The sequence below is a fragment of the Lynx rufus genome, unplaced genomic scaffold (genome assembly GCF_022079265.1).
Source record: "Lynx rufus isolate CCGP_SWC_20201006 ecotype Redwood Valley unplaced genomic scaffold, mLynRuf1.p SCAF_21, whole genome shotgun sequence".
Taxonomy (NCBI): domain Eukaryota; kingdom Metazoa; phylum Chordata; class Mammalia; order Carnivora; family Felidae; genus Lynx; species Lynx rufus.
In genome coordinates, this window is record NW_025814836.1 from 22,203,419 (window position 1) to 22,229,020 (window position 25,602).

At 40.5% G+C, this 25,602-nt stretch overlaps 1 protein-coding gene across 1 annotated transcript in view; it reads left to right on the forward strand.

The window, feature by feature from the left end:
* Nucleotides 1–25,602, forward strand: part of FANCI (FA complementation group I) — an 86,045-nt gene that overhangs the window by 50,627 nt on the left and 9,816 nt on the right. The window contains exons 15-28 of the mRNA XM_047086560.1: nt 2,551–2,681; nt 3,156–3,226; nt 4,741–4,855; nt 6,305–6,427; nt 11,076–11,144; nt 13,830–13,931; nt 14,915–15,100; nt 15,722–15,843; nt 16,345–16,509; nt 17,134–17,313; nt 20,374–20,540; nt 21,159–21,235; nt 22,370–22,486; nt 24,991–25,042. Coding sequence (XP_046942516.1) covers nt 2,551–2,681; nt 3,156–3,226; nt 4,741–4,855; nt 6,305–6,427; nt 11,076–11,144; nt 13,830–13,931; nt 14,915–15,100; nt 15,722–15,843; nt 16,345–16,509; nt 17,134–17,313; nt 20,374–20,540; nt 21,159–21,235; nt 22,370–22,486; nt 24,991–25,042 — 1,677 coding nt within the window. The remainder of the gene's footprint in view (nt 1–2,550; nt 2,682–3,155; nt 3,227–4,740; nt 4,856–6,304; nt 6,428–11,075; nt 11,145–13,829; nt 13,932–14,914; nt 15,101–15,721; nt 15,844–16,344; nt 16,510–17,133; nt 17,314–20,373; nt 20,541–21,158; nt 21,236–22,369; nt 22,487–24,990; nt 25,043–25,602) is intronic.

The window sequence follows — 25,602 nt, forward strand, 5'->3', positions numbered from 1 at the left end:
ATAGTAGACACTATGAATTTTTACATTGTTAATTTCATGGATTTTTTTTTTCTTTCAAATAATTTTGAGCTTTAAATCTTTTGGAAAACATTTAATCATTTGGATGATTATGTTGTGTGAAGCAAGACCAGGTAGCCTTTAATCTCAGGCTAGTTAGGTTTCACAAATGCCTAAGTATAGAACCTTGTATATTATGAGGTGTCTCCACTGTGGTTGTTGTGAATGTGAACTATTATTTGTCTTTTGTGGCCTCTGAGAATAGATCTGCCTGCTTCTTGCTGCTGGGTCTTCCCTTGGCTTCTAGTAGCTTCCTCACAATCATGCACCTACCAGAACACAACTGACATACACAAGGGGCTTCTCACACATCTCCGGGGCCCTCTTCCCGTGTAGCTCTTTCCTTTCTAGAACTCTGCCCTGTGAGTTCTTGCTGCCTTGGCTTTTTGAATTCCCACCTCCATCTCTTTAAATTGGGAAGACCACTGGGCTCGGAGTTTCCCCTCTCTGTGCTGCCGCCTAGGAACTCTCTAGGCGGTAAGATGGAGCAGTTCTAAGGCATACCCCATTTATTTCCCTTCTCTGGGGGACCATGGGCCTGCACTGCTTGTCTAGTGTCTGAAAATTATTAATATAATTTGGCTCTTTTTGTTATTATTGTTTAAAGTGGGAGGATAAATCTAGTCACTGTTTCTCCATGATGGTAGGAAGCAGAAGTCTGCTCCTCTTTTTACACATTCTTTTCTTTGTACATGTCATACTCTTTGCATGACTTCATTTATTTTTGTGGGCTTCAGTGGACATGGCTCTTAAATCTTTATGTCAAGACTGTCTTCATTCCTTGGTTCAGTGCCCCCATTCCTGCTGTATATTTCCATTTAGGTTTTTCTTTTTCCTTTTATTTCAAATGCAATACAGTTTCCTTCCAACAAAGTCCACTTTCAGTTGTTCATATTTCTATTATTTGAAGCCTGACTCTCCAAGTTCCAGAAGTTGGAATTCCTTTTCATTAGCTCAAACTTGGTACCTAAGTTCTCTCATTTTTTCTGTTACTTTTGTCTTCGTTTTTGTGCCCTTCCTTCCCACCTGTTGCCTAGTTTGCAGCCTTACATCCTTGCATTTAGGCTTTTGCCATAGGTTCTGATTTCCCTGCTCTCTCCTCTCTGCAGCAAGTCAGCCTGCATATGCCACCACATGGTGTTACTAAAATACTCTATCACTCAGAAATCACCAGTACCTTCCTTATAAATTATCAGCTCTTTATCCTGGCCCTTCAAGTCCTTGACAATTTGATCCATCCTGCCTTCTCACCATTAACTTCACTTATTTATTTTTATGAATTCTTCACCCCCGCTTCACAGGATTTTCCAACCCGTTTTCTGAATATGCCCTATACTTCTTTTTCCTCATACTTTTCCCTTTACATATAGTAGCCCTTTCTGGTTCTTGGTGCATCTAAATGTCAGCCTTCTTTCAGAACCCAGCTTAAATACTTCTCTTCACTCTTCTAAAGCACACCACTCATGATAATCTCTTCTTCCTTTGAACTCCTCTTTAGCCTCTATAATATTTGCTAGGCAATAAAATGTTTGCGATTATTAGATATCTGATGTTGACCCGTTATTTATCTCTTTCAAAATATGTTTTTGAAATATGCTTTCAAAATATGTTTTTCTATGACTCCTAATTAAAATTCTTGAAGAGAGATCATGTTTGTGTGGTTTTGTATATTCCTTATAGGACGATACTATACTTGCACTAATAAGTGTTAGTAGCTGGGTTCCTGGGTGGCTCACTCGGTTAAGCGTCTGACTTTTGATTTCATCTCAGGTCATGATCTCACAGTTTGTGAGTTCAAGCCCTGCATCGGGCTCTGTGCTGACAGTGCGAAGACTGCTTGGGATTCTCTCTCCCCCCACTCCTCTCTGCCCCTCTACAACTCATGCTTGTTCTCTCTCTCTCTCTCTCTCTCTCTCTCTCTCGCTCGCTCAAAACTAAACTTAAGGGGCGCCTGGGTGGCTCAGTTGGTTGAGTGTCCGGCTGCGGCTCAGGTCATGATCTCATGGTTCGTGAGTTTGAGCCCCATGTCAGGCTCTGTGCTAACCGCTCAGAGCCTGGAGCCTGCTTCAGATTCTGTGTCTCCCTCTCTCTCTGACCCTCCCCTGTTCATGCTCTGTCTGTCTCTGTCTCAAAAATAAACATTAAAAAAAAAAACAAAAAACTAAACTTCTATAAAAGTTCACAGATACTGACTTCAGCTTAGAAATATGAAGATATAGTATGCTACATGTCTTGACAGTGTAACAGATTTCTTCCCTTCTTTTAGAGAAATTTTTATAATCTTAATATTATCACAGAAGAAAGTTTCAGAAGTATATATCCTAGTTACACTGACCATAGAAAAAGTATATAGGATCAGTAGAAATTGCTATTGCAGTATACTTGACAAAAGACACAAAAAACCTTTTATCATTTATTTTCCCATATTTAATTTTCATTTATTTGAAATATCTTTAGTTTTTGAGACAACTCACTATAGATTCTGTTTTTCAGATTTGCTTTCAAATATCATCATGTATGCACCCTTAGTTCTTCAAAGTTGTTCTGCTAAAGTCACAGAAACTTTTGACTATTTATCCTTTCTGCCGCTTCAAACTGTACAAGGGCTACTGAAGGCAGTGCAGGTAAGTCTTTAGACTCCTAAGGAATTTGGCAAAACTGAGGTTGAACTGCCTAATGGAAGTCTGATGTGATTCTTCATAAATACAAATGTCTGAGATATCCTGTATTCCTTGGTTTTGAAGCATAAAACTGTATTAAAAGCGCACGAGCACTGAGCGAGACTCTGTTTCTAAGTGTACCCCCTTCTTCCTGGCACACTTGTGTCTCCCATGACTCATTGTCAAGTTAGTGAGATAATTGTAAAGCTCTTAGAAATTTGATGACGATAGGTTTAAAGGCATTTCACAATTAGTTTAAATTTAGTATTTCAAAGTATGCTGTTGTCCATATTACTAAGTGTAATAAGCATTGAAACATGTATGTAAAAACAGAACCAAATTTCCTTATATAAGCCAAATAGTGACAGTTTTGGGTAGAAATGAGCAAAGGCTAATAAACTTGAGGGTTTTTCTACCTACTTCTTCTTTGTCTTTCAGCCCCTTCTCAAGGTCAGCATGTCAGTGAGGGACTCCCTGATACTTGCCCTTCGGAAAGCCATGTTTGCCAGGTATTGAAAATCCCGTGAGACCCTGGGAAGTAGTGCCTTCTAGTGTTACTCACCATCTTCTCTGCCGTCTCCTTGTACAGCCTGTTCACAGTGGTCCTGCAGATGTCTAACCCAACAGAACAGCTTTCATCAGGCACAGCCTTGTGCTACGTGCAGGGTTCTTTATCTCATGCAGTCTTCAGAGTAACCTGTAAAGTTAGAATTATTACAGTCTCCTCCATACAGATCAGGAAACTCAGGCCTAGAGAAGATAAGTGACTTTCCAGAAGTCAAACAAAGGTTCGTGGAGCTAGAATATGAGCTTCTGGTCTCAGGTACTCTGCTGTACACCCCTAGAATAATCTTCAGGACAAGGTTGCAGTGCCAGCTGGCAAGAGTTCTAGAAAGGAAAACACCTTCATTAGGAAAATATTCAAGAAACTCACTCTAGTGAATATTGAGTTATGGTCTAGTGACTGTAGACTAAATTGTTAAGCGGTCTCAGGTATTTTTTGGCTTAGTCAATGCCTCCTGATCTCTTTTCCTTTATTTCTTAGTGTATAAGCTAAAGATGATAATACTACCTCCCAAAAAGTATTATGGGAGCTAAAGATGATATTACTACCTCCCAAAAAGTATTATGGGACCAGTAATAGGTGGAAAACATTTGGTACTTTAAATATATGATGCTCAAATTTTTTTTTTTTTAATGGTTACTTATTTTTGAGAGACCGCACAAGTGGGGGAGGGGCAGAGAGAGAGAGGGAGACACAGAATCCAAAGCAGACTCCAGGCTCCGGGCTCTGAGCTATCAACACAGAATCCCAACGCGGGGCTCGAACTCATGAACTGTGAGATCATGACCTGAGCCCAAGTCGGACACTTAACCAACTGAGTCACCCAGGCACCCCTAAGATGCTCAGTTGATGTCACATTGACTCTATTATAATGTGTTTGTGGATATACAGAGGAACAACCAGCAAGTATATACTATTATCCCTCTTCTAGAGTTGACAGTTTTTTGGTATTCCTTATCTAGAGGTATGTCTGCTAGGCCAAGGTTTGTATGTCATAACATCTCCCCCGTGAATTGATCATTGAGCCTCAGTGAGATGAATGTATCATTTTTCTGGATGGAGGGTTTACAAGGCGCCAAGCACTATACTCCTCTGCGAAGAAGGGAAGTGGTCCTTCAGACAATCAGCCGTTTCTATCCTACTTAGTACTTAATATTTGAGTTATTGGCCCATTGTATAGCTTCTCAGTACTCTTGTTCCTCACATAGAAGAAAGTATAGATCGTGTCATGAGGTTAACTAGATAGTGAGAAATCAGCTGAGTTCCTCTACTGCTAACTGCTGTGAACAGCTGATGTTTTATTTTGAGTATATAAATTTATTTTATTTTGCTCTGTGCTTCATTACTTATTCATATTCCTTTTCTGTACAGAGGTAACTGGCTTTTTCTGACCCAGAAACCTATTCCTGTGAAGCTAATATTGTTGGTTAACTATTTCTCTGTCTGTTCCTGAGCTAGCCAGCTTGATGCCCGAAAAGCTGCGGTTGCTGGGTTTTTGCTGCTTCTGAAGAACTTTAAGGTTTTGGGCAGCTTGTCCTCCTCCCAGTGCAGTCAGTCCATCGGTGCCAGCCAGGTAAGGACTGTTAACGCTGGGTTGTCGTGTGCATTCGTGCAGAAGTTGGTGATGTGTATGCTGTTCTTTCTCTCTCCTGCTCTGGTTGTACAAATGATCCTGAAACAGAGTCTGATGATGATGGCAGTGATAACAGCTAACACTTACTTAAAATGATGGGTTTGCTGTGTGCTAGACAGTGCTCTCCACCACGGTAGCTACTAGCCTCAGTGTGGTTGTTGAACTGCATGCTCAGTTGAAGTGTGTCTGGCCAAATTGAGTCACGCTGTATGTGTAAAATGCATGCTGCATTTTGAAGATTTAGTGTGAGGTAAGGGAAAATAGCTTGTTATTTTTAATTTCGATTACATATTGAAATAGTTTTGATATATTTGGTTAAATGTTAAAGTTAATTTCACCAGCATCTTTTTACTTTTTGAATTTGACTACTAGAAAATTTTGAATTAGCAATGTGACTCGCATTTGTGGTTTGTCCTGCTAGGTGGTGTGCTAAGTGTTTTATATTTATTATGTCATTTCATCTTCCTGGTAATCCTCTGAGTCTAGATGTTATTATTATCCCCATTTTTAATAGTTAATTTGCTTTGCACAGCCTGGTAATCTGAGAAAATAAGACTTTTTACAGTATTTTGGTAATTCAGACTTTGGAGCAATAAAATTTTTTTTTTATTTAAATTATGTACTGTGTGATTTGTAAATAGCAAATTAATGAAACAATCTTATTAGGAATCCTTTGTTGCCCTAGTGTGATTCCAAAAAACTTTTGTTCATAACATATGGCACAGACTAAATATTAGGAACACTGGGTGTCATTAGTGTATTGTTAAAATCATCCACATCTTAATAAGAAGACTAAGGCTGAGGAAGGTTAAATGACTTGCCCAAGGTGATGTAAGCAGTGAAGGGTAGAGCTAGGATTTGATCTGTCAGTATTAACTACCTCACTGAGATGCCTGTAGTAAGGGTTAGGAGTCTTGGTCTATAGTTACTGGATTTATTATTTAAAACAAGGGCTGTAATTCTTTGTCTTGTCCATTTCTAAACTAAACATTACCTATCTATAAAACTCTGAGGATTTTGTGGAAGCAAAAAGAGCTAGATTGTGCTAGCTCCTGAAAATATTTCAGGAAGCATTTAGACCTTTTAAGTATAATCAAGTATATTAAGACTACTGGATTCTAGTGGTGAAATCATCTCTGTGCCATCCTAAGCACCTGACATTGCCAAGGAAGACCTTAAAGGATAGAGAAGAGTTAATTTTGTTGAAATGCTTGAAAATTCTTACTCCAAACCAGAATAAGAGTGACACTTATCACATCCTACTGACGATTTTTGCATATGGGGAAAGCTAAATTTAAGTTCCTTTGACCAAGAACACAGGCTCATTTTACCTTCTTTGTGAAAATTAATTTGGTAAAATATATAAGATCTGGCCTCTCTTCCTTTCAGGTCCATGTGGATGTTCACAGCCGTTACAATTCTGTTGCCAATGAAACTTTTTGCCTTGAGATCATGGATAGTTTGAGGAGATGCTTAGGCCAGCAGGCTGATGTTCGACTCATACTTTATGAGGTAAATCAGAGTGGAAGAAATATAGCAACCCCCAACTAATAATCCTTTTTATTTTAGTAAGTTTTTTCTGATTGTAAAAGTACAGTTCACTCTTCCTTGATGCAGTTAGGATTTGTAGTTTTGTGATGGCTAGCCAAAAGGTTGTTTAAGGTGAGGAATCATAAAGAATATTTGAGGTGCACCTGGGTGGCTCATTTGGTTGGGCATCCAACTCTTGATTTTGGCTCAGGTCATGATCTCACCATTCTTGAGGTCGAGCCTCACGTCGGGCTCTGTGCTGACAGTGCACAGCCTACTTGGAATTCTTTCTCCGCCCCTCCCTTGCTCACGTACACATGTGCACACATACACTCTCAAATCAACATTAAAAAAAAAAAAAAAAAGAATGTCCACACCTGATAAAAGGAATCTGAAACTTGCGTCTGAAATAAATGGTGAAAGACTACATGTTTTTCCCTATAATCAAGAATAAAGATACTTGTTCAGCATTATACTGAGGGTTCTATCCAATACGACGAGAAAAAGAAATAAAGGCATACAGATTTGAAAGGATGAAATGTGGCTGTCTTGATTTGCACTGTATGTAGACAGCAAAGAATCTACAAAAAAGTGAGTTTAGTAAGGTGGGATACAGAAACCAATTTTATACTAGCAGTGAACAATTGGAAATCAAAAAACATTTATGATAGATAAAAATAAAACACTTAAGGATAGGTTTAACAAAGAATGTACAAGATATGTGCACTGAACACCTCAAAATATTGTTGGGAAATTAAAGAAGAAAAGGTAAATGAAGGATGTGCCATGTTTATAGATTGAAATGCTCAGCACAGTATTTTTAGTAATTTTAGTCTCAAAAAAGTCTGTAGATTGAGTGCAGTCCCAACTGAAATCCCAGGATTTTTTGGACAGAAATGAAGTTGATTCTAAAATGTAAAGGACCTAGGGGTGCCTGAGTGTCTGTCAGTTGGGTGTCTAACTCTTGGTTTTGGCTCAGGTCATGATCTCACAGTTCATGAATTCAAGCCCTGCATCGGGCTTGGAGCATCCTTGGGATTCTTTTCTCTCTCTCTCTCTCTCTCTCTCTCTCTCTCTCTCTCTCTCTCTCCTCTCTCTCCCTCTCTCTCCCTCTCTCTCCCTCTCTCTCCCTCTCTCCCCCTCTCCCCCTCTCCCCCTCTCCCTCTCCCTCTCCCTCTCCCTCTCCCTCCCCCTCCCCCCTTTCTCCCTCCCCCTCCCTCCCCTCTCAAAAACAAACATTAAAAAAAATAAAATGTAAAGGACCTAGAAGGATCAAGACAATTGAAAAAGTATGAAGTTGCTCAGTGAATTTTTGACCAATATCACAAGGTAATTTAGTAGAAAAAGGATGATCTTGTCAACAAGCCGTACTGGAACAATTGTTTATTGTATTGGAAGGGGGGGGTCCCCAAAACCACCATGTTTAAAGATTTCTCTGGGAGGACTTTTAAACTCCGCATATATTAATTCTCATGGCTAACTATATTCTAGTTAAGGGATACAAAGCAAAATCAGCAGAAGCAAGGGATACGTAGGATAAAGTCAGGAAGAAACCAGGTGCAAGCGTCTAAGAATCCTCTCCAGCTGGGATTGCACAGTATGCACTTAATTCCTTCAGCAAATGAGTTGTGTCAACACATCAGTAGATAACAATTCCTCAGTAAAGGAAGCTTATTAGAGATTTGGTACCCAAGGTTTTTACGGGGTGCTGGTTTACATAGGCACTTGTGCTTATTAGCACATATCCAAATTCCAAACTTCCAGAAGAAAATAAAAATATTCAGCATAAACCACATTGTACAGTTTATACACAGTAAATTTCTATCATTTAGGGAAAGCTTTTTATCGGTGTAGGGGACTGTTTACCAGCCAGATTCCCAGCCACCCATCAAGGGGCAATCTTGCAAGCAGGCTTTACTAAGGATGACAGTCTCAGATCTACTGTGTTAACTCTTCTCTGCAGTCCTCCACATGCAAAAAAGAATCTGCACTGAATGTAGCTCCAAATTTTAAGACTTGATACAGATCATGGACTGATCTATTAGGATATTGGTGTTCATTTGTTCATTAAAGACGTCACATCATCGATTTGTAAAAACTCTTCATGTGTTGGTATCAACACTGGTCATACTTGTTGCAGGGTGTAGGGCAGATGACTGTTTCCTTGATGATGATACTTTATGTATATATGTATGTATGTATTTTACATCCAAATTAGTTAGCATGTAGTGCAACAATGATTTCAGGAGTAGATTCCTCAGTGCCCCTGACCCATTTAGCCCATTCCCCCTCCCAAACCCCCTCCAGTAACCCTCTGTTTGTTCTCCATATTTATGAGTCTCTTATGTTTTGTCCTCCTCCCTGTTTTTATATTAATTTTGTTTCCCTTCCCTTATGTTCATCTGTTTTGTCTCTTGAAGTCCTCACATGAGTGAAGTCGTATGATTTTTGTCTTTCTCTGACTAATTTCACTTAGCATAATCTCCTCCAGTTCCATCCACATAGTTGCAAATGGCAAGATTTCATTCTTTTTGATTCCGAGTAATACTCTATTGTATATATATACCACATCTTCTTTATCCATTCATCCATCGATGGACATTTGGGCTCTTTCCATACTTTGGCTGCTGTTGATAGTGCTGCTATAAACATGGGGGTGTGCATGTGTCCCTTTGAAACTGCACACCTGTATCCCTTGGATAAATACCTAGTAGTGAAATTGCTAGGTCGTAGGGTAGTTCCATTTTTAGATTTTTGAGGAACCTCCATACTGTTTTCCAGAGTGGCTGCACCAGCTTGCATCTTGCATTGCCATCAACAATGCAAAAGAGATGCTCTTTCTCCGCATCCTCACCAACATCTGTTGTTGCCTGAGTTGTTAATGTGAGCCATTCTGACAGGTGTGAGGTGGTATCTCACTGTCGTTTTGGTTTGTATTTCCCTGATGATGAGTGATGTTGAGCATTTTTTCATGTGTCAGTTGGCCATCTGGATGTCGTCTCTGGAGAAGTGTCTGTTCATGTCTTTTGCCCATTTCTTCACTGGATTATTTAAAAATTTAATATTTGTTAACGCTAATTTTCCTTTGTGTCTTCTCTTTAAAAAAAAATGTTGGGGCGCCTGGGTGGCTCGGTTGGTTAAGCGTCCGACTTCGGCTCAGGTCATGATCTCGCAGTTCGTGAGTTCAAGCCCCGCGTCGGGCTGTGTGCTGACAGCTCAGAGCCTGGAGCCTGTTTCGGATTCTGTGTCTCCCTCTCTCTCTCTGACCCTTCCCTGTTCATGCTCTGTCTCAAAAGTAAATAAACGTTAAAAAAAAAAATTTTTTTTTTTTTTTAATAAAAAAAATAAATAAATAAATGTTTAGGGGGTCAACTCTCATTTACTTTTTCTCACAAATGAACCATACAGTCTTTTTCCCAGTTCCAAAAAGAAAGTTCTCCCCAGGATTTAATTTTTTTTTTTTTAAGTTATTTATTTATTTTGGGAGATAGCACACATGAAGGGAGGGGCAGAGATAGAATCCCAGGCAGGCTCCACAGTGTCAGGGCAGAGCCCCATGCAGGGCCTAATCCCACAAACTGTGAGATTATGACCTGGCTGAAATCAAGAGTCAGATGCTTAACTGAGCCACCTAGGCCCTCCCCCCCCCCAAGATTTTAACTTAAGTAGTTTTTAACTATGGGAAATACTGGATGGGAAGAAATATCACACAGTCATTTACTTTAGAGTGCTCAGGGCCAGGAGACATTTTTGAAGCGCTGGAAAGTAAGTGGAAATAATGTCCTAAAAGGGAAGGCTGTTAATGTAGGATGAGACAAAAGAATGAAGACCTAGAACATTCTTGACTGTAAAGGAGCAAAGTACTCCAAATCCAGAAATGACCTGTTGTTTAAAAATTATGATGATTGTGGTCAGTTTATTAATCTGGTTCTCAGTGATCAAAGATCTCTTTTTAGGGGTGCCTGGGTGGCTCAGTCAATTAAGCATCATGACTTCAGCTCAGGTCATGATCTCGCAGTTCATGAGTTCGAGCCCCACGTCTGGCTCTGGGCTCTGTGCTGACAGCTCGGAGCCTGGAGCTGCTTTGGATTCTGTGTCTCCCTCTCTCTCTCTGCCCCTCCCCTACTCATGCTCTGCCCCTCTCTCTCAAAAATAAATAATAAAACATTAAAAATTAAAAAAAAAAAGATTTCTTTAGTTCTTTTTAGGCAAATAACCTAAACTCTCTGAGTCGTTTCTCTGTCTATAATTTCAGTCATTTTCAAAGAATTAAGAAATAGTGTAAAGAAATAGTATTGTTTAAAAAAATTTTGTTTTAATGTTTACAGTTATGATTGTCCAGAGGCGCCTGGGTGGCTCACTCGGTTAAGTGTCTGACTCTTGATTTCAGCTCAGGTCATGATCTCACATTGTGAGACGGAGCCCTGTGTCAGGCTCTGCACTGGGTATGGAGCCTCCTTGGTATTCTTTCTCTCTCCCTCTCCCCTGCTGGTCTGTGCTTGCGTGCACCCATGCTCGCTCATTTGCTCTCTCTCAAAAAAAGTAAATAAGAAAAGTAAAAAAAAAAAAAAGTAAAGTTAGAACTTAGCGTACCTGTTAAAGAGCTTACTCTCTATTTGATTCCTCTTAGGGGTTCTATGATGTCCTTAGAAGGAACTCTCAGCTGGCTAATTCAATCATGCAGACTCTACTTTCACAGGTAATACATTTATTTTATTTTATACGTTTATGGATATAGAGAATAGATAATAATACATGGAGAGGTGATAATACATGGAGACATTTTCCGGACTTTCCAAAATATAGAATAATTCCCAAATAGTACACTGGTACATTATGAACATGCCTGGGGTATGTGATGCTGTCCTGATGTTTTAATTACTACTTACCTACCTGCCCTTTTGCATCATCTTAACAGTTATTCTCTCAGGTATATTCTCTCTCAGTCTGCACCCTAAGTCAGAAGGACCTTTTGAAGAACCATTTGTATAAGGGCTATTAGCAGCTGTATCTGTTTGTTTTACTTCTAAAAGAATAGAGAGATGTGAAACAAATATAGCAAAATATGGATGTATTACATCTAGGTTACAGAGGCATGGGTTATATTCTGTACTTTTCAGTTTAAAAAAGGATTTTTAAACTACTTCAAAAAAAAAGATTTCAAAAGATCACTACGAAACGAGTTCAGCTGGAGAATATCTGGCATAAATAAGACCATTTACACTCAACATTTATTCATTAAGCATTCCTTGAATCTATTTTTTTTTTAATTTTTTTTTTAATGTTTGTTTATTTTTGAGACACAGAGAGACAGAGTACGAACGGGGGAGGGGCAGAGAGAGAGGGAGACACAGAATCGGAAGCAGGCTCCAGGTTCCGAGCCATCAGCCCAGAGCCCGACGCGGGGCTCAAACTCACGGACCGCGAGATCGTGACCTGAGCTGAAGTCAGACGCTTAACCGACTGAGCCACCCAGGCGCCCCGAATCTTATTTTTTAAAATACCTTTATTGAGATGTAATTTACATACCGTATAGTTGACCCATTTAAAGTGTACAGCTTGGGGCACCTGGGTAGTTCAGTCAGTTGGGCATCCAGCTCTCGATCTCAGCTCTGATCTTGATCTCAGGGTTGAGTCCAGGCCCCATGTTACTCCACGCTGAGCATGGAGCCTACTTAAAAAAAATAAAAAATAAAAAAAATTAAGTGTACAACTCATTGGTGTTTAGTGTATTCATTGAGTTGTGCAGCCAGCATCACAATCGATTTTAGAACATTTATTTCATCATTTCAGAAAGCCTCACACCCTTTAGCTAACACCCCCTAATTTTCTCATTCTTCTCCCACACACCTAGCCCTAAACAACCATTGATCTACCACTTTCTCTCTAGATTTGTTGTGGACATTTCACATAAGTGGAATCGTACAATATGTGGTCTTTTGTGACCGATGGCTTTCACTGAATGTTTTCAGTTTATCCATGTTGTAGCATTTATAAGTACTTCATTCCCTTTTATAGCAAAGTAATATTTTATTATATGGTATTTGAATCTTTTTTATATATTGAGAGTTTCTTGGTTTGTAACTCTCTCGAAGCTTCCCAGGTATGATCTGAAACTGGCCCCCATACTCAGAGGGCAGGGAGAGACCAAAGAAAGAAGCAGCTCGGGTGCCTGGGGGCTTGAGTGTCCCAATGACTCTTAATTTTGGCTCAGGTTGTTGTCTTGCGGTTCGTGGGATCGAATCCCCTGTTGAGCTCTTTGCTAATGACGCAGAGCCTGCTTGAATTCTCACTCTCCCTCTCTGTCTGCCCTTCTCCCATGTATGTGCATGCTCGCCCACTCTCTCAAAAGAAATAAATAAACTTTAAAAGAGAAAGAAAGGAAAGAAAGGAAGGAAGGAACAAAGGGAGAAAGAGAGAAAGAAAAGAAAAGAAGAAAGAAAAGAAAAAGAACCACTCCAGGTTGGAGGTAGCAGTTTTTTCATGTCCACCACTCAGCTAAAAAGAAAGTTCTCTCTTTTTTTCCCCCACCCCCCCTACTTTTGTATGTCATTACTTTTGTTATAATACTGAAGAAGCTCCATTTAAAGTTAAGATCTCGGATGTGTAGAAATTATTGGAAGGTCCTTATACTATTTATCTAAAGATTTCCATTGGGCCTCAAGCCTGATCCTATACAAAATTTATATCCTATTAACTATAGTGTATCTTTTCAAACTGTTATAATCAGCCCATCAACATTCATATACTTAACAAGCATAGAAAATTGATTGAAGGTATGGAACACTGCTTCCCAACTCCGGTTAGTATGTGTACCAGTAAAATTGTGCAGACTCTAAAAAGGAGAGAAATAATAGCTAACATTTCTTCGTCTCTGTTGTGTGCTAAGTAGTGTTTTTAGCACTTTACATGTATTGGCATGTTTAATTCTTATACAGCCTCATATGTTTAGAGTAATATTTCATCACAGATGAGGAACGAAGGTATGGATGCCTTTACCAAAAGTATTAACACATGAGTCTTAACTGGGACCTGGACTCAGCCATTCTGACTCTAGAGCTTATTTATATATTCTTAACTATCAAACTATATTGGAAATGCTGATTGCTTTAGGTTGTAGGTTTAGGAATTGATGTGAGAGAGCACGATGTTTTGTGAGAAAGTTAGTGGAAATGGAGTAGGAAAGATCTCAACATGATGCCTAAAGCAAGGGTAAAGGATGAGTTGAGGCAAAGCAACACATATTTTGCTGCATTGTTCTTTGGACACTTGGGAAATAGGTCTTAGATGGTGTTAAACATTAAAGGTGCCATTATTTGGACCAGTTAAAGAAGTGAAAAAGCATTCATGAGCCCTGGTGTGTTTTTTTCCTTACCACACATAGTTAAAACAGTACTATGAGCCAAAACCTGATGTGCTGCCGCCTCTGAAATTGGAAGCTTGTATTTTAACCCAAGGAGATCGAATCTGTCTACAAGAACCACTGGTGAGACTTTTATTCTTCCTATAACCATTATTTTTATTATTAAGTAAAAGCATCAACCCTGTTGAAAGAATCCGTCTTCAGGAAGATACCTTTCCTGAAAGCACTCTTCTGGTACTCCCAATGAAATTTTACTCTTAAATCTTCCCTCCTTATCTTTTCTTACCCATCATAAACCTTGGATCTATTGGTAAGATATCTCCATGTTCACATTTTACAAAGTCAAGGTATCCATCACCCCCCCCAGGAAGCATTTCATCTCCCATTTGTGCCTCTTTGACTATATAATATACTAAATATACTGTGGAATGGGGAAAGGAGGTCACTCGGTAGCAGATGAACCCAGGAGACCTGCTTCATTAGTCTGGAGGGAGTGTATGATTTAGGCAGAGCTAGAATTGGCACTCTTGAACCCTCAGGGGAACTAGGACAGGTTGTTTTTCTATTCTTACTATCCAGCCTCAGAAAGACAGGAAAAAGAAAATAAAAACTGAAGCTCCACCACGCCAAGCAACTTAGAGCCCATGATGGGGAAGGAGGTGGTCTTTCATTTGTCAGATCCTGCCTCCATAAATGGGCCTTTTGTGCCATGAGGTGGAGATGCTCGGTTGGTCTCCCAACGATTCCTTTCCTGTCTTCAGAACAGCCTCTGGGACTCAGTAGCCAGAGAGGATTTAACTTCACAACCAGGCTTCATGGTATTTCCACTAGATCAGAAATAGCACATTCTGATGTTGCATTCTGAGGTGCCCACTACTTGCAAAGCCAGTTTTGGGAAAAGGTCAGGAAAGAATGCAAGAATACCTTTGTTAGTTCAGTTAACTTTTTCCAGTTTTAATTCAGGTTGACTTAAGTTATTCATAACTTACTTTAGTCTTATAGGCTAAAATAACTTACTTTAGCCTTATAGGTTAGAATTATATGTTGATTATCAACAGCCTCCTTCAGTTAAACACTCAAGAATGTTTACTCTTTTCTTCCTACAGGATTATCTGTTATGTTGTGTCCAACACTGTTTGGCCTGGTGTAAGAGCAAAGTGATGCCCCCACAGCAGGAAAAAGAGGAGGAGGAGGAGGAGGAGGAGGAGGAGGGGGTCTATCAAGACCTGGAGGACCTATTGGAATCTATTACTAGCAGAATGATTAAGAGTGAGCTAGAGGACTTTGAACTGGTAATTGCTAAGTCTCAGCTCTATTGAACGATGGAGGCTGTTTTAATAGCTTATTAATTTTTTTAAGTTTGAGAGAGTGCATGCAAGCAGGGGAGAAGCAGAGGGAGAGAGAGAATCCCAAGCAGGCTCCACGCACAGCCTGACTCAGGGCTCAATCCCACAAACTATGAGATCATGACCTGAGCTGAAATCAAGACTTGGACGGTTAACCAACTGAGCCACCCAGGCACCCCGCTTATTGACTTTTCTTTAAAATTTTATTTATTTATTAAAAAAAAATTTTTTTAGCATTTATTTATTATTCAGAGCATGAGCATGGGAGGGGCAGAGGGAGGGGGAGACACAGAACCCGAAGCAGGCTCCAGGCTTTGAGCTGTCAGCACAGAGCCCGACGCAGGGCTTGAACTCACAAATCGTGAGATCATGACCTGAGCCGAAGTTGGACGCTTTACCGACTGAGCCACCCAGGCATCCCTGTTTTTTAAGATTTTATTTTTAAGTAATCTCTACAGCAAGCATAGGGCTCAGACTCCCAACCCTGAGATCAAGGGTTGCATGCTCCACTGACTGAGCCAGTCAGGTGCCCTGATAGCTTATTAATTTTTATCTTTTGTCTTTTAGGATAAATCAGCAGATTTTTCTCAGAGCACTTGTGTTGGCATCAAAAATAATATCTGTGCTTCTCTTGTGATGGGAGTTTGTGAGGTTCTAATAGAATATAACTTCTCCATAAGTAATTTTAGGTAAGGTACTGCCACATATAACTCTCCTTGCAGTTTGATGAAGACTCCATTTTATGGTTTTGTTTTGTTTTGAACTCTAGCAGCATGGTAGGTACTAACAGACCAAAGGCCATGACACTGTCTTTTGTGAACATCTAGCCTGAGGCAGAGAACCAAAACATATGCCACAGGGGCTGAGGATTGTTGTCCCTCTAGCAGGCTTCCATTTAGCCAAAATTTCCAGACCCTGAACTCAAGTTCTAATTTCAGTAGAGCAATTTTGATGGTTTGGTAGTACTGGACTTTCATGCTCTGCATTGACTGGCATAAATAAGAGAGAAAAAAACACAGCTGGATTAGAGTGATCTGGGAGTTAATGCAAGTTCATTCATTTATAATGTGTCTAAAATAGAACATCTAGAACACCTAAAGAAACATTGGGGTTTCCTTATTATTGGGTGTGAAAGTAAACTGCAATACTCTGATGCTTATCCTTAGTGGTCTCTTTTTCCTTTTATGCAGTAAGAATAAGTTTGAGGAGGTTCTGAGCTTATTTATGTGTTACAAGAAACTCTCTGACATCCTTAACGAAAAGGCTGGTAAAGGCAAAACTAAAGTGGCCAACAAAACGAATGGTAGTTTTTTGTCCATGAAATTTGTGTCTGATCTTCTCACTGCTCTTTTCAGGTAAGGTGGTAATAGAGTGCTTAAAGATGTCTGTGTAGTGAAGATAGTAACAGTTACCTAGATTCACTAGTATTATCTAGTTTGGATTCACAGTTCTTAATGTATATACAGTAAGAAGTAAGTCAGGAGCTTTTCGTAAGTTTCTTGAAATGAAAGCTGGATAATCTAGGTAGACACTTGAAAGAATACCTTGAATTATTTAAGGAAAACTCAGAAACAATGGACTACTTAACAAAAAGATAGGGATAGGTTGCAGTAAGGTATTGTAGGGAAATCTGCCGAAGTACCTTGACTAGTATAACAGATAAAAAGGGAAAAAAGAAGAACCTGAATTGAAAAAACAAAGAACAACAACAAAGGAAACTAAGACTGACATTTTAATTTTATCAAAGTGAAGCGATTGGGGGAGGGAGGAGAGAAAATGAGGTAACACTGAGAATGAAGGTTGTAAAAGGTGCTGTGGCAGTGACTGTGGCCTGGGGTACCTGGGGTCTGTAACTAAGAACTTGCTAGGTCCTGCTTTTCTGAATAGTCCCTACAAAACCTAATTCCAGATCCCAACAGCAGTAGGGAAATCTGTTTCTCTCTCTCTCTCTCTCTTTCTCTCTCTCTCTCTCTTTCTAGGGACAGTGTCCAAAGCCACGAAGAGAGCCTGTCGGTTCTAAGGTCCAACAATGAGTTTATGCGCTACGCAGTGAGTGTGGCTCTGCAGAAGGTACAGCAGCTAAAGGAAGCAGGGCATGTGAGTGGCCCCGATGGCCAAAACCCAGAAAAGATCTTTCAGAACCTCTGTGATATAACTCGGTAAGTCACTCTCACCCTCAGAAACCTGTTCTATTTGCTGTGGAATCTCCAAGAGAGGAAACGAGGTGGGGATGAAGGCGGTTTGAAGTTGGGTGCAGCCTAAGAGTGAAAGTGCAGTCACTAAGTCTTTTTTCCTAGTCTTGCTTTAATGTGGAATGTTAGTTACATAGAAAGTGTTCTTCTAATACTAGGAATAAAGAGGGATGTTGTAATGACTAAGTAGTTCATCAAGTAGGCATTACAGCTTTAATGTACATGTAGCTAACAACAAAACACTAAAATTCTTTAAGCAAAAACCAATAGAACTGAAGGAGAAATAAGTAAATAATTCATCCCCTGTTAGAAATCATTAGAGAATTGGTATTTAGAAAATCAGGAAGGACATAGAAGACTTAAGCCACATGATCATCTAGCTTGACTTAATGGGTATTTATATAATACTTAACAGTTTCAAAATGTATATTCTTTTCATGTGCACATGGTTTATTTATCAAATGGACCATATTTTGGGCCATAAAATAAACTGAACAGATTTTTAAAATAGAACTCTGTATGTTCTCTGAGCACAATAGAATTAAACAAGGAAGTGATAACAAATATTTTTAATTTTTTTAATATGTTTTTTAAATGGCTGGATTATCCTTGTATATTCAGAAATGAAATGCATTTCTGAATAATCCATACTCAAGGAGGAGGAAGTAAAAAATCAGAAAATGTCTTGAACAGAATGAAAATGAACACGCTACATTTCATAATTTGTATGATCCAGCTAATGCGGTTTTAGGTAGAAATTTGTAACCGTCAGTGGTTACGTTAGGAAAAAAATAGCACATCTCTAAGCTCCCATGTTAAGAAAATAAAAAAAGAAAAACAGATTAAAGTGGAAGTAAGAAGGAAGTAATAAAGACAAAGTAGAACCATTGAAAACAGGAACAAATCATAGAGAAGGGATGAAGCCTGAAGCTGAATCTTTGAGGTCAGTAAATGCAATAAATCTTAGCCAGACTGGTGAGGAAAACAGAGAAGACCCAAATCTCAAATATCAGATATGAGGAACAGGAGATGATCACTGCTGACTCTACAGACAGTAAACATTGATAATGGTAGAAGGCTAACAACTTTATGCCAGTAAACTGGATTACATAAATGAAATGGACAAATCTTTTGAAATCAGGAAGAAATAGATAACTTGAATAATCCTGTGACTATGAAAGAAATTGAGGGGGCACCTGGGTGGCTCAGTTGATAAAGCGTCTGACTCTTGATTTTGGCTCACGTCATGATCTCGTTCATGGTTGGGGAGTTCAAGCTGACAGCGTGGAGCATGCCTGGAATATTCTCTTTCTCCCTCTCTGCCTCCCTTTCTTTCTTTCTCTCTCTCTCTCTCTCTCTCTCTCTCTCTCTCTCTCTCTCTCTCTCTCTCTCTCAAAATAAATAAATAAATAAACTTTATCCAAAAAAAGAAATTGAGGGGTATCTGACTGGCTTAGTCAGAAGAGCATGGGAGTCTTGATCTTGGGGTTGTGAGTTTGAGCCCCATGTTAAGGATGGAGGTAATTTAAAAATAAAATCTTTAAAAGAAAAAGAAACTGAATTTGTGGTTCAAAATTTTCTCTCAAAGAGAACTCCGTAACTAGATGTCCTTACTGGTGAATTCTACCAAACATTTAAGAGAGAAACAATAACAATTTATCCAAACTCTTCCAGAAAATAGGAGAGAATAAATATGTCCTGATTCATTTTATGAGGCCAGCATTACCTAATGCCAAACTCAGACATGGTAAGAAAATTACTGACCAATTTCCCATTTGAATGTAGATGTAAAAAATATCAGCAAGTTAAACCTAACAATTTGTAACGAACATGATGTAATTAAGTGGAATTTTTCTCAGGAATGCAAAGTTGGCTCAAAATGTGTAAATCAGGGGGCACCTGGATGGTTCAGTAGGTGAAATATCTGGCTCTTGATTTTAGCTCAGGTCATGATCTCACAGTTTGTGGGTTTGAGCCCCAAACACTGTGCCCTGATAACAGAGCCTCCTTGGGATTCTCTTTCCCTCTTTCCCTCCCCGACTTGTACCTGCTCTCTCAAATGAATAAACTTTATTAAAAAAAATTGTGTATCAGTCAATACAGTTCATATCAACAGACTAAAGGAAAACACTGTATAGTCATCTCAATACATGCAGAAAATTAAACAAATTTGTGATAAAATCTCTCAGCAAACTAGGAATAAAAGAGAACTTTATTAATCTGATAAAGGGAATCCACAATACCTACAGTCAATACCATACTTAATGATTAAGGACTGAATGTCCCCCGCCCCTGCCTGGTGCTCTCACTGCTGCTGTTCAGCATCTAGCCAGTGCAGTAAGGCAGGAAAAAGAAATAAAAGGCATCCAGATTGGGAAGGAAGAAATAACTATGTGTACAAGGACATTATAATTGTCTACATAAAAAATTCCAAATTCCAAACTATACAGCAACATAGGTGAATCGAGGGAAGTATATGTTACATTAAGAGAGCTAGACTCAAGGGGTGCCTGGGTGGCTCAGTCGGTTGAGCGTCCGACTTCAGCTCAGGTCATGATCTCACAGTCCATGAGTTCGAGCCCCGCATCAGGCTCTGTGCTGACAGCTCAGAGCCTGGAGCCTGCTTCTGATTCTGCGTCTCCCTTTCTCTCTGCCCCTAACCCACTCATGCTCTTTCTCTCTCTGTCTCAAAAATAAATAAAAACATTTTTAAAAAAATTTAAGAGAGCTAGACCCAGAAAGCTACATATGAGTGCTACCATTTTTATATGTTATTTTGTAAATAGTGAAACCATAGGGATAAGGAATCAGATCAGTGAGTGCTTGGAAAATCAGGAGGAGAGAACTGGCTTACAGAGGAGCCTAGGGGAACTTTTGGGATGATGAAAATGTCTTGATTGTGGGGATAGATGCACACCAATAGAAGTTTGTTAAAATGCATTGAACTGTACATGTATAGGATGTGAATTTTACAGTATATAAATTTACCTTGGTGAACCTGACACTAATCACCCTTCCTATTTTCAGGGTCTTAATTTGGAGATACACTTCCATTCCTACTTCAGTGGAAGATTCGGGAAAGAAAGAGAAAGGCAAGAGCATCTCCCTGCTGTGCTTGGAGGGCTTACAGAAGATATTCAGTGCCGTGCAGCAGTTCTTTCAGCCCAAGATTCAGCACTTTCTCAGGGCTCTAGGTGGGCATTTCAATTTTGATAAATTGGCTTGATCTAGGTTTCTCTTTCTTTTTTTTTATTTTTTTTATTTATTTATTTTTTTTCAACGTTTATTTATTTTTGGGACAGAGAGAGACAGAGCATGAACGGGGGAGGGGCAGAGAGAGAGGGAGACACAGAATCGGAAACAGGCTCCAGGCTCCGAGCCATCAGCCCAGAGCCTGACGCGGGGCTCGAACTCCCGGACCGCGAGATCGTGACCTGGCTGAAGTCGGACGCTTAACCGACTGCGCCACCCAGGCGCCCCTAGGTTTCTCTTTCTTAACCAAACCTCTTGTGATTCTATTTGTTAACCTACCAGAGGACACCTGAGAGCAGTCCTAATGTGGCTAAGGAGTGACATCTAGTGGATTCAGAATTGGCATTTACTGGATTTTAACACGTAACCACAAATAGTGACTGGAAATTGAAAGATAGTATTAACAGATGGCAGAATGTTAGGAATATATTTAAATCTGCCCCTAGACTTTTTTTTTTTTTTTTTTTTGGCTTTCTAAAAATTTAACTTCATATCAAAAGGCCAAAAAAGTGTAATAGTAAGTCCATTTCAGAGAAGATAGCGATCTTTTCCTTTCCTAGATGCCACAGGTGAGGAGGGAGAGGAGGTGGAAGGCAGTGTCACTCACAGAGCAGCGTTCCAGATCCGGCAGTTTCAGGTGAGAAGCCTTGGCAGGCTGCCCTGCTTGCCTGAGGGTTCCTGCAGGGGGGCTCCTGCAGGGGGACTGTTAGCTGGGCCACCTGTGGGTGGAGCGGGCAGTGAGCAAGGAGGGCACGATTTCTTCTGGGTCACCATCCAGGCAACAGGACGTAGCTCTACTCAGTGAAAGGTCATGCATTTAAGAGGATTCTGGGGAGGACAGGTGTTAAGCCACCCCAGCCTATAGCATTTGTTGCCTCCAAGAATCACTGTTAGAATTGACATGAAGAGATTGACTATTAAGGTAGAGAAGTTACGTCTTTGATTCGTGTCCATGTATAGGTTGATTTTGTCACACATTGAAGCCTTAGTTGTTTGTTTTTTTTAATTTTATTTTTGGGGGAGAGAGAGAGACAGAGCATGAGTGGGGGAGGGACAGAGAGAGAAAGAGAGAGAGAGAGAGAGAGAGAGAGAGAGAGAGAGAGAGAGAGAGAGATCTGAAGCAGGCTCCAGGCTCAGCTGTCAGCACAGAGCCTGACGCGGGGCTCGAACCCATGAACCACAAGATCATGACCTGAGCCAAAGTCTGGCGCTTAACCAGCTGAGCCACCCAGGCATCCTTTGAAGCCTTAATTTCTAATCATAGTTTTAAAGTTCCTACTCTGTGCCAGGGACTGTTTCAGGTGCTGGGAATATAGCAGGAAAACAAAAGAAACAAAACTCCTTGGGGAGTTTACACTGAGAGAGGAAAGAAGACAAAACGGAGAGTATTTCGGGTGGTGAGAGAGGAACAGGGCAGAGGAAACAAGGAGGGCGTGTGGAATGCTGGGCTTGGGCCATGGTCTAAACGTGAGGTCGGTGGATGGGCCTCTGGAAGTTATGAACCACCCAAAGTTGGGTGCACTGTTCATTCCTGGGCAGGGTGTTAGAGGAGAAGGAGTTCATAGTTTTCAGGGGAACCCTCAGATTTGTGGTCCGTAATGGGGCAGAAAACTACCTGTTTGATCCAGGCCTATTTTCAGATTTTGTCCTCTTGGAATTTTGGTAGCATTGAATCCTTTCTTCCCCAGCCTTAGGAATCTCTGGCTAGAGGGCCCTTCTCCATGATAGGAATATATCTGCTGATTTTTCCACATGTGCTTTCCTTTCCCAGAGGTCCTTGTTGAATTTACTTAGCAGCCAAGAGGAAGACTTTAATGGCAAAGAAGCCCTCCTGCTGGTCACTGTTCTCTCCAACTTGTCCAAGCTGCTGGAGCCATCCTCCCCTCAGGTAGAGAGAAGTGCTGCTTAGTCCCACCCAGCATGCATCCCTCAGAGGCAGGGAGTACAGTTGACCCTTGAATAGCACAGGTTTGAACTATGTGGATTCAAAGTACAGTTCATAAGTGCAGTCCAGTACTATAAATGTATCATTTTCTCCTGGTGATCTCCTTAATAAGCTTTTCTTTGCTCTAGCTTTATTGTAAAAGTATAATGTATAATACATATAATGTACAAAATAAACGATAATAGACCGTTGATGTAACACATAGGTTTCTGGTCAACAGTCGGCTATTCATAGTTACATTTCTGGGAAGTCAGAAGCTCTACGTGGATTTTTGACTATGCAGGGGGTCAGTGCCCCTAACCCCTGCACTGTTCGATGATCAACTGTATTGTATATATCTACATGTCCTCTTTTTTTAATTAATTATTTTAAAAGAGCGCTTGTGAGAGGGGAAGAGGCAGAGAGAGAGGGAGAGAGGCCAAGCAGGCTCCACACTCAGCATGGAGCCCAACCTGAGGCTCAGTCCCATGACCATGAGATCATGACCTGAGCCAAAATCAGTAGTCGGACATTTAACTGACTGAGCCATCCAAGAACCTCTAAATGTCCTCTTTAAATCTTATTTTTAAATAATATAAGACAATATATTTAATTATGCTCCTGAGTCAGTATAAGATCTGGAAAATGTTTCCTTTCCTACATATTGTGTCTTCCATAACATAATTATATGCAGCCATATAGGGCAAGAACATACTGCTTTTTTTTTTTGGCCATTGCCCTTGACCCTTGTCAGCAGTAAGCACTATAGAAAAAAAAAAAAACAAAAAACCTTGTTTATCTTTGGTGACTTCAACATTTTTCACTTGTTTTTACTTGCTCTTGGTGTTCCCTCTTTTCTTTTTTTTTTTTTATTTTTTTTTATTTTTTTTTTTTTCAACATTTATTTATTTTTGGGACAGAGAGAGACAGAGCATGAACGGGGGAGGGGCAGAGAGAGAGGGAGACACAGAATCGGAAACAGGCTCCAGGCTCTGAGCCATCCGCCCAGAGCCTGACGCGGGGCTCGAACTCACGGACCGCGAGATCGTGACCTGGCTGAAGTCGGACGCTTAACCGACTGCGCCACCCAGGCGCCCCTGTTCCCTCTTTTCTAAGATAAAAGCATACTAATTATGAAGGTGGCTCACATTGTGCAGTTGACTTTTCAGCAAGGTTGGCTGGTACCGAGTCCAGCTCCTGGCTGGTACCATGTCCCTCTTTCTAGCTCCTCACGTCGTCCTGCTGCCAGGCCACTCACCCCCTTCACTGTCTGATGCTGCTGCAGCGAACAGAGCACCAGGAGAGAGAGGGTCAGGGAGTGGGGCAGGGGGGACATTTGCAGGAAATAATTGGATTTGGAAAGAAAAATGCTTTAATTCAAAAATCATCACCCACCCTCCCCCATCATTTCAGATAATCTCTAAATATTTTTAAATTTGAGTGGGTAATAAAGTCCTATGATTTGAAAACCGGAAATTATAAGAAGACACAATGAACGGTCTCCCTCCTGTCCTCCTCCACCTGTTCTGTTCTTTTCCCCAAATAAGTAATGTTTTTTAGTTTCTGAAGTATCCTTCAAGACTTGCTTTATTCCTGTGGAAGCAAATATGAATATAGATTTTTATTCTCAGCCCTGTCTGTCTTCACACAAAAGCTTGTTCTGCATCCAGCTTATTACATTTCCCGCAGTGTTCTGGAGACCTTTTTATACCCGTTCACAGAGATCTTTCAGAATTCGCATCAATTTATTTTTTGCCTCAACAGATCAAAATTTGAGCGTTGAGTTTTTCCTGGTCATTTTGCACTTGAGTATGCTGAATGCCAGTGCCTTTGTGGCTGAAAACCTGTTCAGGGAACTGCCAGGGCAGCAGGCAAGCTGGAGTTTGTGTCTGGCATCTCAGGACCCTGCTGTCCCAAGACCTTAAGCCTCCTCTGCTTATCTAAGAAAACTGCATCTGGTCGTTCGCCTCTTCTCCCTTTCTTTCCCCTACTGCCTTCTGACCTCCTTTGGCCTCTTGGCTCCCAGAAGCTAATTCTGCTGTCTTTATGGCCAGGATCTTATTCTCCCGCATCTCTCCATTAGACTGATATTCTTAAAGATGTCTCAAGTGTGGAAAGAATGAGGCATTTGGGAAGGGGGAAAAAGGATGCATTAGTCCTCGACCATGGTGGTGGGGGTAGAGGAAGCTCAGGGGGTAAGAGTCCAGACCTCAGGACCTTTGGTCCTTAATGAGAGCACAGACTGAGGATTAAGTCATATGTTCATTATATTATGAGAGAAGAATCACTAATTCTTATAATAATTTTAGACTTATTTGTATGCTGTTCTTAGTAGATTATCACTTTAGATCCAGGCACATGTTTTGGCAGCTGATGAGATTTGGAAAGGTCTAGACTCCTCCAGTCTGACAGCACCTCGGTCTGCTTTGTCTGTTGGCACGTTTCTTTAATATCTGAATAATCTCTAGTTTGTGCAGATGTTGTCCTGGACATCCAAGATTTGCAAGGAAAACAGCCAGGGTAAGTTTCCTTTCTTGTTTCCTTTTAGGCTTTATATAAAATCATCTTTACCAAATACATTGCATTTTAAAAAGGAAAGGTACTCATTACACAGTCACCAGAGTAACCAAACTGAGATGGATCCACAGTACCGAGTACTGGTAAGAATGCGGCACAGTCAGCCCTCTCATCCGCCGCTGGTGGAGGTCTGCGTTTGACGTAGCCGCTTGGGAAGCTGTTGGGCAGTATCTGATTACAGTCCAGCAGTCCCACTCCTGGATCCTCACAGCAGTGCTGTTTTAATAGGCGGAAACAAACCCACTTGTCTGTCAGCAGTGGAGTGGATAAAGGAATGGCCGTGTGCGCGCACACAAACTACCAACACATAACGTGCAGGAATTGCACAAACATGATGGTGAACAGAAGAAACCAGAGTACTTAAAGAGTACTTACTGCTTGGTTCCATTTACATAAAGTTCAAAATCGGACAAAACTAGATGTGATGGTAGAAATCAGGACAGCCAGTTCCTTGCTGGGGCAAGTGAGGTAGGAGGGGAGTTTCTGGGGTGCTGGAAACATTC